Here is a 15,417-nt window from a genome sequence, read left to right as displayed (position 1 = left end):
GATACAAGGTCAAAAGCTTCAGTTAATGTTCACATAAAACATCAGAATGGCAGGGAATGTAATCACAGTGACTGTGACTATGACATGGTTGTTGGTACCAGATGGACTGCTTTGAGTATTTCAAAAATTGCTGATCTCCTGGGGTTTTCACACATAACAGTCCACAGAGTTTAAACAGAATGGTGTGGAAGGCAACTAGATCTGCAGGCTAAAATGCCTTGTTCACGAGAAAGAACAGGGAAGAATGCTAATAAATGGCTACAATACCTCAAATAACTACTCTTTATGATCTCTACGCTCCCCATCCAACCTGATGGAGCTTGAGAGATCCTGCAAAGAAGAATGGGAGAAACTGCCCAAAAATAGGTGTGCCAAGCTTGTAGCATCATACTCAAAAAGACTTGAGGTGCCAAATTGGTGCCAAAGGTGCTTCAACAAAGTATTGAGCAAAGGCTGTGAATACTTATGTACATGTGCTTTTTTGTTTTTTATTTTTAATAAATTTGCAAAGATTTCAAACAAACTTCTTTCACGTTGTCATTATGGAGTATTGTTTGTAGAATTTTAAGGAAATTAATTAATTTAATCCATTTTGGAATAAGGCTGTAACATAACAAAATGTGGAAAAAATGAAGCGCTGTGAATACTTTCTGGATGCACTGTATATATACTAGCAACATCCATGATTAGCTAACACACCTAGTGTTCACTAATACACCTAGTTAGTTTTTAGTAAAACAAGGTAACTAGCAACATCCATGCTGTCTTTTGTTGAATACTGAATATTGTTTATAGACAGCATGAGCATTACCATTTCATCGATAACAACCAGAAGAGCAGTTAATTACCTTACTGCCATTTTACAGCCCACATTTTATCTGCGAGAAAAATAAAGTTTGAAATGATGGTACATAAATAAATGTATTATAATTATGTATTCTGAGAGCAACTAACATTACAAAGATAGCATGTGCAGTGCTGCGAGACTATATGCCTCATGAAAGCTGAGAAATATTCATGCCTATAAAGCTGAGGAATTGCTTATGTGATTAAAAAGGCATTTATATTCAAAGGCTGATTTCTTTGTAACAAAAAGTCAATCTTCATTTATGCCCTGTCTGTTTACCCCAAAGCTGTTTCACACAATAATAGAATTATATTAATTAATTTTAATGTCAGTGCAAAATGGAGGTCAAAGACTAATGATATTGTAGATATTTGATAAGGCTTCACATCCAAATGCATTTATGCATGTTTTTTAAGATGTGAAAAGATATGAAAAAAAATGAAATCTATAGATAATTAAACTTTTTTTTAATGCTAAATATGAAAATCATGCTGTATCTTACAGTAATATGCTACATACATGCTTATCCAAGTACCACCACATGTCCTGTATTCTTTTAAGATGATTCTTTTAACATGATGAACATCTGTTGATTACGTGAGTATGCAGTTTGGAATGTAGCCTGTGTTGGTTAGTGTATGTCTGAGTGGAAAATTTGTGTATGATATCAGGGAATGGAAACCTATCGTTGGAAAAAAAAAATATGCCCATATAATCAGATCAGTGACATTTCATTTAATTTCCAAAGGCATGAAATTGGTCATAGGTCAGAACTGCATCAGAAAATGTGTTCATAAAGCAAAGAGCAGAGTTTCACATTTCACTCAACACATGTTGAGTAAATATGGAGCCATCCTGACAGATTGTAAAGAATTGTAAAGATGTAAAGAAACACAAACATTAAGTAAATGAAAAAAAATCCTCATGGGAAATACCTGCCTAGGGTAAATGATGCCAAATGCCACATTATAAATCAGTGCAGTAGCCAAGCTCACTTGACCTGAAGGTCACCTTTCCATTGACTTCCTGCCATTTTGATTATTGCTTAGAGTAAAATAGGGAAAGCTTTCCAAAATGGTTGATATTCCTCTATATACACATATATACAGTGGCAAGAAAAAGTATGTGAACCATTTGTAATTTCATGGTTTTCTGAATAAATTTGTCATAAAATGTGATCTGATCTTCATCTAAGTCAAGGGTATTGACAAAAATAATGTGTCTAAAATAATAACACAAAATAAATTCTGATCCCTCATGTCTTTATTGAGAACAACCAAAAAAACATCATAGTGCTTGTGGAAAAAGTATGTGAACCCTTGAGTTAATGACCTCAAAAAAGTTAATTGGAGTCAGGTTTTAGCACACCTGCAGATATTGTTAAAGAAACAAGGATGAGGGCATAGTCTCGTCCTCCATCTAGTATGCATGTACTCAGCTACTGTCCATGTTGGCATATTCATAATTTCAGGTCTGACAGATGTGTTGGCTCTGTTTTGACTGATAATCATTCCTGATCATGCAAAGTGTGCAAATGCTGATGGTAACCATGAGACAGAGGTGAGGAGGGGAACCTAGACATAAATCCCAATCAGATACTGTAACACCCCTCCAACCAATCATCCTTTCTTCTCTTTTCTCTATAAAAAAAAAAATAAAAAAACTGAGAGCTGTATATGATGGAACTGAAAATCAGGGTGGGACCCTAGAGTGATGCAGTAACACCCCAAGCCAATAGTCGCCTGTACTTTTAGGTCAGCCCTTATCAGCACCCAGTTGACTGATTGAGAATTTCGAATCAGAGTCGGAGGAGAGCTCTCTGATTGACTGGTCAGCCAGGCAAATCAGTGCACATATATAGTATCTCTCATTTTCCAACTTCTGCTCATGCTAGCTGCAGTATATGTTCATAGTGAAAACAAAATGGTAACATTATTTACATTTATTCAGTCATTCAAACAGTCAGTCATTCATCTTTAATAACCCCTTTGTCCTGGTTAGAGCCGCAGTAGATCCAGAGCCTATCCCTGGAACGCTGAATGCTAGGGGCAAACTTATGTAGCCAGTCCTCCTACTGGCATGTTTTTGGATGTGAGAGGAAACCCACTTGGACATGCAAAACTCCAAACAGACTCAAGTTTAGGCTTGAACCAGGGACCTTGGAACTGTGAGATATACTTAAAAAATCACATGAAAATGGCATTAAAATAGCAGCTGGTATACTGTAACTTCTTTGGTGACATCCCAAACCATGTACTATTGTGGTTAACACTGTAGTACTTCAGGATAGTACATCACTGTAACTATTATTACTGGCAGGTGGTGTACTATTTTGACAAAACATTTAATCAATCTGGTATTTTGGCATTTTTGTGTGAGATTTTGGACATTTTGTATTGGCATTGAATGGACATTGCATGATACTGAGACGTCTAGCTTTCTTTTATTCTTTAATATTAAATATAGAAAGTACTGCCCCCACCTGGTATGGAGTATTTTAGCTGTCACATTTCCTCTTCCAGTTAGGCTTGACGGTGGAAAGGATGTGTGATCCCTACATTCAAAAGGCATTTTATGCTTTCTAAACCTTGGAGCCTGGTGATCATCTGTTACTTGAGGACTTGGGATTTAGGTGTATTTTGTTGTTTTTTTGTTATGGGGTACATGGAGGAAAATGGAAGCTTAACTTCCAGGTGTGACTTGTTTGAAACACCACCTCAGAATGAGATTTAAAGATACCTGACAGCTTTAAACATGACAGCTCTACTGATGGCAATCTAAACCATATTTGCATTTTTTGAATGATTTTATCTTAATTCATTTGAATCATTTACTAAAAGAAGTAGTTAACTTGACAAAAAAAGTACTGTCACTTCCTTTTTCTACTTCTAACATTGCTTTTACCACATTACATTCGGCTCAGGTTTTTTTTTTCTTTCTGTGGCTTAATCTCAATTGGCATGTGCGTCATGTATCCATCTACACAGGGTATGCAAAGAAGCTATGTTCTACCCTAGAAGTCATGTTTTTAAATTGAAAAATTTTAATCAGTACAACATAATCCTACATTCAGTGCTGGTGCCCATTATGAACACAATATGATTTTCACTTCAATATATATTTCACTTTTGATGATAACACACACTATTCACATTTTCTTATAGTGCGGTTTGAGAATTTACTTTACATTCAAGAAACCTTTGGATGTACATAGGATGTCTGGATACATTAGGTTTTGCCTACTGTTAAGATATATATTTTATATGTAAGGAATAAAACATGATACCACAGCAAAATGTCATTCATTCCCTCAAAGTTTATAAGACAAAAAAAATGCAGCTTGTCATGTTACTAAGGTGGATAGTCCTCGATCCTGACAGCTTTCCTGTGCTGTAAAGCATAAAGGAAGAGCTTTACTTCTGTCAAAGCACTGATACTGGAGGCTACTTCCAAAAATGCTAACTAAACATCTTCTCACAACGAAAACTTCACCATATCAACAATTACCTACAGTGCTGTGCAAAAGTTTCCTGATTTCTTCTGTTTTAGTCTTAGTAAATCTCCTACTAAATACTTTTAGATCTTCAAACGAAATATAAAGCAACAAAAAACAAAGACAACCTGAGTAAACCCACAATACAGTTTTTATTTATTTATTTTCATTGAAGCAAAAAAAGTTGTCGAAACTCCTATCACCCATGTGAAAAACTAATTTCCCCCTTAATCTTAAAATCTGATTTTGTCACCTTTAGCAGCAATAACTGCAACCAAACGCTTCCGATAACTGGAGATCAGTCTTTGTTTTAATTTATGAAACAATTTAGTGTGAGATATTCGCAAAAAAAACAGAAGAAAAAATATTTTTCACAGCACTGTATGTTTTTAAATCTGTTTCTAAGGATCATCAGTCATCCCTGTGTTTTTTTTTTATCTGTCAAGGAGAAACTGGGATTTGCTTTCTTTCCTTTTCCCACAGTCTGTTTACAGTAGCAACGGAGAATCTAAGCTCATATTTAAGAGCGATTGAATGCAAGTGTGAGGTCTAGTTGTGAATGTCAATGCCCTAGTCCTCGTCCCATTTTCGCTCTCCTTCCCTCCTTTGATCACACATTTCATCTTCATACAGCCCATGAGCTTTATTTGATACAGCCAGCAAATTTCTCTCTTTCTCCGTCTCTCTCATTCTTCTAGCCTTGTAATGTAATGTTTTTCATTATTTCATTATTCCCACTGCAGAGCTGGTTAGTCTGTGCTGGGTCACGTCCTATTCTGCATTTCTAGTGTAGTCGTGAGCAGAGTGAAGTGAGGTGTTCATACTGTGGGCTTTGGAAACTGGTTCATGTTTCTAAATTTACAGTTGTGTTCCTTTAGTTGTCATGTACTGCATATTTGTGTTTTCTGCACTAACACACCTGATTTAATGCATCAGCTTATTAACACATGCTTCATGAACTTAACATGTGTGTAACAGTGTGTTATACTATGCTGTTGTGCTACAGAGTATGTAGCACAGCTTAGCACATTGGACCTTTTTGTTTGAACCCACCCATTTGTCAAGTAATCAAAAATATTGGAACATGTGACTGACAAGTGTTTCTTGTTGCCCTGGTGTGCCCTGTTAGATTAATTGTTGAAACAATTAATAGCTCTGAATGTCTACTCTTGGTTTGAGGTCTGGGTTTCACCTGTGAAGACTACATTTTCTTAAAATAGATAAACCAACATGAAGACCAGAGCACTCTCTATGGGAGAAAAGCAATCCATTTTTGTGGAATTTTTGGGGGGGCAGTGATGGCTTGGTGGTTAAGGCTCTGGGTTACTGATTGGAAGGTCGGGGAATTCAAGCCCTAGCACTGCCAAGCTGCCACTGTTGGGCCCTTGATCAAGGTCCAAGGCCCTTAACCCTCTCCGCTCCAGGGGTGCTGTATCATGGCTGACACTGCATTGTGACCCCAGCTTCCTGACATGCTGGGGTATGCGGAGAAAAGAATCTCACTGTGCTGTAATGTATATGTGATTCATAACGACTCATTATCACTATCACTTTGAAGTTGAGAAAAGAGGGAAAATCTATCAGAGCCATTGCACAAGCATTGGGCATAGCCAATACAACAATTTGGAATGTCCTGAAAAAGAACGAAACCACAGGTGTACTAACAACCAGATGTGAAACAGGTCTAAGGACAAGGTCCAAGGTCAACAACAGCAGCTGATGACAGAAACATTGTGAGAGCTGTGAAGAAGAACCCAAAAATATCAGTCACTGACATCACCAATAACCTCCACAGGGCAGGGGTGATGATATGACTGTCCACTGTTTGAAGAAGACGTTGAGAGCAGAAATATAGAGGCCATGCCACAAGATGCAAACCACTCATCAGCAGTAAAAATAAGAAGGCCAGACTGAAATTTGCAAGGAAATACAGAGATGAGCCACAAAGGGTCTGGAACAAAGACCTCTAGCATGGAAAGTGATGGAAAGGACTTTTTTTTTTTCTATCCAAATATTGTTTGAAGAGAATATTAGCCTGCTATTTTATCTATTGATTCTTCATGTAAGGCTAAGCAGTCCACCAGTGACTTTACATGGATGCGTACACATGAACTGTCTTGCCACAGTACTTAATCTTATAGCATTTCTATGTAATACTTTATAACAAAAACACAAGGGCTGTAACTTTTTGTCACACATTCTTCTTTATCCACATTCACATCTGAGAGTAGTGGAAACACTTTTTACCCAGTATGTTTTTTGCTGATGCTTCCAGTCAGGTGTTCAGTTCCAGGCTGTGGCTGTCAGATGGAAATAGATTGTGTTACAGTAATAAATGCCCTTTCGACACTATGCACAGGGACACCCAGGGGTTCACATGGACCCCCCATCCCCCCCCCCCCCCCCCCCCCCAAAAAAAAAAATAATAAAAAATCTATTACTGTGTGTGTGTGTGTGTCTGTGTGGGTGGGTGGGTGGGTGGGTGGGTGCAGCAGAAACCTGTCATGAAAATCCAAACACATTCTCACCATTACAGCCTCATCTGCTAACATATTTGTTTGAAAATCGATTTCATTTAAATTAAAAAATGCAATTATTGTAATTAATTACTTTAAACAGTTCATATGAATCCAGTATTAATGCCTTATGTAGTTCTTTATAATGCATGTGTCAGGCAGCAGGGATGGACGGATGCAGGTAATTTATTGTTAAAATGACAAGCGGGTGGAGGCCCTTAGGCCGACAAGATCGATGTAGAGCAGGCAGGAGATGTAATGTCCTCCGCTGAACAACGAGGCGGTGTGACATCCTTGTTATAGCTAATTGGTGGCGGTACGTAAAAGGGGCAGCCGAAGAGCGGCAGGACTGCCACCTCAAAGCAGGCAGGGAGAAGCAAAGCCCGACACAGAGCCAGAAGAGAGAAGTGATGTCCTCCATGAAGCTAGATGGGGGAGTAACATACACCACAAAGCAAGTGGGAGGAATGATATACTCAGCAGAGCAAGAATGAGGAGCGATGTCCGAAGTGGACCTGGGTGGCATAGCAACATTCTCAGCAGAGCAGGGGTGGTCCCAGCCAGTCAGAAGCCCCTTCCTCTGAAATTTTTCTCAGGGAGCACATGACCTTGTGCATGCCGTTGATCCATACCCGTATCTCCCTCCCCTTTGGTTCCCACATCAGGCCCTTACTATCCAGGAGACTCTGATGGTCTCAGAAAATCCACATGGATCCATATAATAATCCATATATTAATCCATATAATAATCCAATAATATATGTATAATGCATTGTAACATTATATTATAATGTGTAACATGAGATTATAATACACACATACATACATACATACATATACATTATAACTGTATGTAACTGTAACAACTTACAAACATTAGTTTACATTGCATGTGCCATATAACAATATAAATGCTTTTATAATGCTTTATGATAGTAGGAGGTTTTATCTTATATTATTAACAAATCTTAGCAGTAGTATTACACTGTGTGCTCATACATACACCACAAGAAGTTAAACATCACAAGGAGGCAATAGCATAGTTCATATTTCAGATTCATTTTTATTAATTCACCCACAGTAATGTTTTGTGTTGCTGATTTTTTACATCAACGATTTTATTTTTCTTAAATGTCTTAAAAGAAACAACAGCAAAGAAAACCCACGTTGAACAATATGTATTGGTCGAACCCCTCTGCTATTCTATTCTAAAAAATATCAATATTGTCAATTCTAGCCTTCAATAGTCTAGCTTTCAAAAGACTTTCGGTGCTGGTAAACTGGAAGCATGGTGGGGTGAGAATCTCTGGTGGTTGCCTAGTGACAGACCTCTACTGACCCCTAATGACAGAGGCATTTCCTACATCAAGCCCGAAGGGTCATTTGTTGAAAACCTTTCAGAATAGTGCTTCAATAGACCTGTGTTAGCTGAACAAAAAATATTGTATGGGATCTTAAAAACATTCAAATGTGGATTTCATTAACCAAGAACTGTGTACTATGATATTACAGTAACTATAATTAATTGCAGTGAATGAAAAGTCACTGAGCATTCCCATAGTAATTATAGTACTATAAAAGTTCATATAGCAATTGCTCAGTATTTTACTCTCATTCTGAGAATCCTATCGTGCAGTTACAGGGTATCGCCATGTCACGTTGTAGCTCTGAGCTGCTTTCATGTCATTTTGTTTACATTGCCATGTGCTTTTGTTTCTGTTCTACTCATGTTCACAACCCTGCCCTGTTATTGGTATGTTACCTGGTTGTATACACCTGTTCTGTGTTTGGTCATTGATTATTTTGTCTGTGTACACCTGCTTGTTTCTTTGTTTTGTTGCAAAGTCTTGTTGAAGTTATTGTGCTTTTCTAAGCCTTATGCTTATGCATAACTGTAATTTTTTGTGTCTGCCTGTGTATTGAACCCCACTGTGGAATTTGGCTAGGATTTTCGGATTAACCCTAATATATCACATTCAATTTACACATTTACTGTATGTCCTGTCTTCACTCACTGCACGTTACACACCAAATAAAACCAAATTCACCCCAACTGCCATTTTTCACATAGGATCATGCTAAATTGTGGCTTTTAAGACTTCTGATGATGTTTTAGGTTATATATATGCAGAAATATAGAAAATTCTAAAGGGTTCACAAACTTTCAAGCACAACTGTACATATAAATGGAAGCTCACTTATTTAATTCAAGTCAACAAACACTGATCTTTAACATTAACTTCACTAGAGCAGTGTTCACCAGTATATCTGCCAATTATATTTAAATATACACCTGTAAACTCAAGTGTTCAACTGAACACAGTAATTGATGCATATTTGTTTTCTTGTCTTTTAGACCCTGATTTTAAAGACATTGGAGTCCCTAAGCCTCTTCCCAGTATGTATTGATCTTTCGTTCTCATCGCACAGCCTTCCAGCTCACACAGCTCATTCTTTTGGCTTTTCTAAAACAAACCCCTTTCTTGCTGCAGCATGTGAGTTTGAGATGAGTGGACCTGAAGGCATCATTGAATCACAACAGATTGTCAGAGATGGTAAAGCTTTACAGACAGAAGCTGTGGACTGCAAGTGGTTCATCCGAGCTCCTCCTCACTCTAAGGTTAGTGCTGTTTCTTTTTAGCAACTATAAAACGTTATAGCAAGGAATTAAATATATACAATGTTCATCTTATCCCAAATTTAAGGAAAGCTTATAGCCATCATGTTAGCTTCATGCAAACTGCATGCCTACATGACACCTCAGTGTCTTTCATAGTTCATAAATTACAAGTCAAATACTTATTCACTACTAACTTTTTAATTTTATCTGTTACTTTAGAGCAGCGTCATATTTTCAAACACTCAAATTTCTGTTAGACTAAGCACCTACGCATTACATCATGAAGCCTCTTCGGTTTGATTTAGCGTCTGATTGAAGGATTGAAGGCGTAAAAAAAAAAGGGAAGAGAGAAAATGTTCTGCTTTGAAGCTTTCAAAGTCTTTCAAATGTGATTGGCTTTAGTACTTCACATTGTACACACATCTCTCATCCTCCTCTAAGCTAGCTGGAACATCAGCAAATTAGCACAGGAGAGACGTGAGCAGCATGGAAAATGTGCACACACACACACACACACACACACACACACACACACACACACACAGCAGCAGCAGCAGTAGGGCCCTAAAGGTTGCTTCCTCAACGACAGACGTCCACTGCTAATGTATTCCAGACCAGTGGTGGGGAAGAAGCAAGCTAATTAAAAAACTGTAGATCAGAAGGCTAATTAGAGTGCACTCAAGTAAACAAGGCCATGAAGGAAACATGAAGGTGGTGACGCTCAAGTCTAATATCATATCCTGTCCATATTAATAAGGATATAGTTCCAAATATATAATTTTTCTTTCATTTGTTATAGTTGCCAAGTGTAAAAACCCATTAACAAAACAAAAACATAACAGCAAAACCAAAAACATAACATTAGCTCAAAACAGAAAGGATAGGACCTGAGCTGAGCTCACCACAGCTTTCAAGAACAAATAGCACATGCAACATACACTATATGTTGTTATTTTCATGTAACATCTGGGTTATGCATGTAACTCTGTTCCCTGAGAAGGGAACGAGCCGTTGAGTGAGCTTCACGCTGTGGGAAGCGCTCTCGCCCGTGACTGTTATCTGAAGCTTGTGTAATGTCATGCTTAATTATAGACCTGTCATGATCAGGTGACGTGGCAATTAAGCACGTCATGTAATATAAAAATGCCACTTGTGAACCACACCGTCAACCTCTGTTATCTTAAGCGAAGACGCAATTCACAGGCATGCCCCAGTATGACAAAGCTACGCAACATCTCGTTCCCTTCTCAAGGAATAGGGTTACCCCAGACGTTCCCTTTCAGAGGGAACTCAACGTTGCGTGAGCTTCATGCTGTGGGAATACCCACTCCGTCATACTGAGGGCATGGCCTGTTCAAAATATCCCAGCCCGAGGGTCACTGTAAGACACTCAAGGGTGGAATGTATATCCAGGCTGTAATATCAAATGAACGTGTGCAGCATAGACCACCCCACTGCAGCACACACATCCTGTAAGAGTACCTTTTTGGACAAAGCCTTTGAGGAGGCGACCCCCCCTAGTGGATTGAGCCCTTATGTCCAGAGGTGTAGCGAGACCGCACTCCTCATAAGCGATGGAAATTGCTTCCACTATCCAATTAGCGATATCCTGCTTCGTGGGACAAAGCAGACCAGCAGCTGCTCCAACTTACGCCACTGGCAGGACGAGTGGACATAAGTACAGAAAGCCTTTACTGGACACCGTACTGTATACACATACATTCTTTTACCAACCAAACGGTGCTGTTTCTTGTACTGAAGCCCATGATCTGCTTGTACGTGGTCCGTGCATCTATGAACCTCTCTCAGAACCATTTTGCAACAAGCAGCAGAGCACATTAAACGTTGTCAAGTGTAGCCTGGAGATTGTTGAGGATGGTGTACTATGGTGAGGATTGAAGTACCACGGAAATGGTTTTGGACCTCAATTTCACATGAGCAGTTGCGCTATAATGCTGGTACTATGGTTGCTGCTATGGCCTTAGGACTGCATTTGTACTCAAGATTCCTTTAGTGAAAAGTGGATTAGTTCAACAAAACAGACCTCATATAAAAACCATAATGAACTTCCCTTTACTTTCACACTATCTGTGTGACCCAGATGAGGATGGGTTCCCTTCTGAGTCTGGTTCCTCTTGAGGTTTCTTCCTCATATCATTTTAGGGAGTTTTTCCTTGCCACAGTCACCACCGGCTCACTCATTAAGGAAAATTCACACGTTTAAATTTTGTATCCTGTGTTTATATGTTTCTGTAAAGCTGCTTTGAGACAATGTCCATTGTTAAATGTCCATTGTTTAACATTTTTGTTAAAACTATACAGATAAAATTGAATTAAACTGAGTTGAATACTGAGGAGGTGAGTAGTAACGTGGTACATGTAACTTTGTTACATTTACTTCAGTAACTTTTGGAGAAAAAAAAAAATTTAAATGTTAATTGGCCATACTTATACTCGTACTCAAGAAATGTACTTTTACTTCACTACATTCAGTGCCATTCCTCCATTACTGTTAAATATTAATGAATATATGTAGTTTTAATAATTAGTTTAAATGACGTATAATGAGGTTGCAGACCTTTCAATACACTGCGGTAGTCTGACACAACAACTGCTCACATTTTTAGCATCCTTGAGACGGGGAAGAAGCAAACGTGTCAGGACACACACACACACACACACACACACACACACACACACACAGTTCCCCATGTAGTCTGAAATTCAGGATTTTCCATTGATTTTAATCAGATCCGAAATAACTACTAACTTGAGTAGTCTTATTGTATATTGTATTACTTTTACTCAAGAAATTATTAATATTATTACTTTTACTTTCCACCACATATTTATCCGCACTATACAGTTGCTCTATGAGGGTTCAGCTCTACCTGATCAGCCGACCTACATGTAGGTTTGAAAAGGAAGGTGTGAAAATGTCTTGGCCAAAACAATAACAGGAATTATCCACACCCAACCCCAAGTACAGGTGCAAATGGCCCACAACCCTAGGCCCACACAAACCCAAAGTGTGGAGGCCATTCCACTGAACTACCCAATACCAAAAAATATTTTAAATGAAACAGCACGAAAAATTTACAAAAACAACAGGTGGACCGAAAATCCAGAGACTCTTTTTGCAGACTTCCATAAGATCGGCAGCACCAGCAACCTGATTATTTACAAGAATAACCCCCAGGAATGGCACAGGGCCATAATTTCAAACTTTCTCTCTGCTGAAAGAAAAGGCATATGTGGGGGTTTCCAGCTAAAAAACAAAACAAAACAAAAAACAGGAAGACACAACTGTCAGCATCAACGTATAAAAGTTGTGTAAAATGTAATTAAAAACAGAATGCCACGATTTGCAAATCTCAGAAACCCATATTTTGTTCACAATAGAATGTAGAAAACTTATCAAATGTTTAAATTGAGGAAATGTACATTTTTTAAGGGAAAAATATGGTAATTTTCAATTTGATGGCAGCAACACATCTCAAAAAAGATTGATTAACCTCTGCCCATCTTTAATTTTGAGAGACTTTCCCTCTCTAACATACTCTTTTATACCCAAAAATAATACCATTTATACAAGTTGCGGGACCGTCACTGCGGGAAGGATAAAGCCAAAGAAAAAAAAATCATGCATGGCCACTTAGGTCTTTCGTAGGATTGGGTTCAGCAACAAAGAAATTGTTCGTGTTTTTGAAGAGGATGAACCGTGCAACTTTTTAACCAGTTACTTATTGACATGTGGATCTCCCCTTCCCCCCAACTATTATCACCTCTCAGCATCTCTTCTCTTTGAGTAAAATGTTTTTGCCTCCACTGCGATGTCATAGACTGCAAATACGTACAAATAACTTTACCTGGATAGAATTTATATGACTCTCCAAGTTTTATTCTTCTGCTCCTCCCCTTCAATTTTATGAGGCAAAAGAAAGATTGCTTAAAGATGATAATTGCTTATTAATCGCCCAGTACATTTACATGTGAATCCAAAGCTACTCAAGCTTCAGTAAGTGAGCATATGCATTTTACTCCCTGGATTGCCCAATTAAACAAACTGCATTCCTTTTCGTAAAAGAGGTTTTAAACTACCTTTTTAAAAAAATTCTTGGTCCTAATTGTAACTGGCGGGACAGTGAACTAGGTCTGTAAGAAATTATCGGTTGCTCAATAAGACCTATTATAAAATTCCAAACAATATTGTTAAATTATTTTTTCCCCTAGCATGAACAATATTTGTTCAATGTTCTGAACATGGAAAAAGTCAAACTGCATTTGGAATAGGCAGTGATTTCTGTCATTGTAAAATAATGTTACAAAGCAATCCTTTATTTTTTGATCTACAGTTAAATAAAAGTTAAACTGGAAAATTAAATGGTAGGGTATAAAAGTGCACCTATTTCTGGACATTGCTTGATCTACATATTCTACACAACGAATAAAAATCACAAACATGAAACAATTTTATATATTAAACAAAACATATATATAATGTAGTTGTTTGAATATCTCTGCAGCTCATCAAAAATATAAATGGGATGTGCATCAACTGAAAGCATGCTGTCAGAGTTCAAATTGAAAGTAGCATTTTTGTATTTAGTTACTTCTATTTCTGAATAAATAAGCATTATGTCAAATCACCAGTCTGTTTTGATTTGATGGTCAGAAACTGTACTAAATGAATAACCTAAAAATCACAAAAAAGACACTTGTAAATAAAATAATTTTATATATGCAATTTATTAGATACTTAAAATAAAAAGACAACTAAATAGTGAAAAAAAACCAACATAATAATTGTTGGAATTATACAAATGAATAACAATAACTTGCTAATAGTCCATCACCTGAATCTTTCTTACAGTCACTGTTGTTCACATGGAGTTCATTCACTTTTACCTCAGTGAACTTTCTACATTGAAAAAAAAACCCACTCATTTAAAAAATAGTTAATTGACCTGAGGCTCAAACCCCAATCACTAGAATATTAAGCCTGCATGTTACCACTGCACTGTCAAGCACACGTACAACATCACATTAATGTACCTGTACTGCAAGACTCGATCACACTCATTTTATATTTTACATAATCTTGTAATTTAAAAACTTGTTTAAATTAGGTTTATCATAAGTTTTTAGAAACTTAATATTTTTATGGGAACCATTCGACCACAAATTCCATTTTTATTGTACTGTGTTCAGCTACAGTATGTTGTTCCAATTGCCATCTGGTGGGTATTGTGTGAAGCACGACAAATTTATTTATATTCCTAGAACTGTGCCTGCAGTATACAGCATGATCGCACATTACAAATCGCATGATACCGCATGAAAAAACGTGCATTCTTAAAGGCCACATCTGTATGCATTGTCTTGAAATGCGAACCTCAGGAACTTCCTGTGACAGGAGATATTTCCATGTGGAGATATGACTCTTTAGATCTATTGTCACAAACCAGTCCTCGAACTGAATCTGTGCAATGATCAATTTGAGTGTCACCAGCTTCAGCCTCTAAGTCCGAAGAGTACAGTTCAGATGAAGCAGATCTCAAATTGGCAGCATACTCCCATCTTTCAAGAAGGTGTTTCTGCTGTGTTAGTGAATCTCATGAAGACTTTAGTAAGCACTCTTTTTAACAACAACAATTAATCTGGCATGTTTAGCCATATTTAAAAATGAGATGTTGTTTTCCAACAATTTAAAAATGATCTTGGCATTACATAATCCTCATGATATCCATGATAGCCCTAATTTGTTCTTTGCAAAACCCACACTATTTCACATTCAGATTGTTCATGAGATGCAATGATCTCCAGCTCATTAGTTATGTTGATGGCGTGTGTATATGTATCATGTTGAGTATGTTGTGTATCACACATAGGGAAACACAATGATGTGGTGATTTTAATGAAGAAGCTTCTTAATTAAGCT

General features: G+C 37.5%; 1 protein-coding gene across 1 annotated transcript in view; it reads left to right on the top strand.

Moving 5' to 3' along the window:
- Window positions 1–15,417, top strand: part of neto1l (neuropilin (NRP) and tolloid (TLL)-like 1, like) — a 103,019-nt gene that overhangs the window by 63,664 nt on the left and 23,938 nt on the right. Inside the window, exons 5-6 of the mRNA XM_047150218.2 lie at window positions 9,213–9,254; window positions 9,349–9,476. Coding sequence (XP_047006174.1) covers window positions 9,213–9,254; window positions 9,349–9,476 — 170 coding nt within the window. The remainder of the gene's footprint in view (window positions 1–9,212; window positions 9,255–9,348; window positions 9,477–15,417) is intronic.

This window comes from Ictalurus punctatus, chromosome 23, assembly GCF_001660625.3.
Source record: "Ictalurus punctatus breed USDA103 chromosome 23, Coco_2.0, whole genome shotgun sequence".
Classification (NCBI taxonomy): Eukaryota; Metazoa; Chordata; class Actinopteri; order Siluriformes; family Ictaluridae; genus Ictalurus; species Ictalurus punctatus.
Note: the sequence above shows the minus strand (reverse complement) of the source record. Positions and strands in the feature narration are given on the sequence as shown.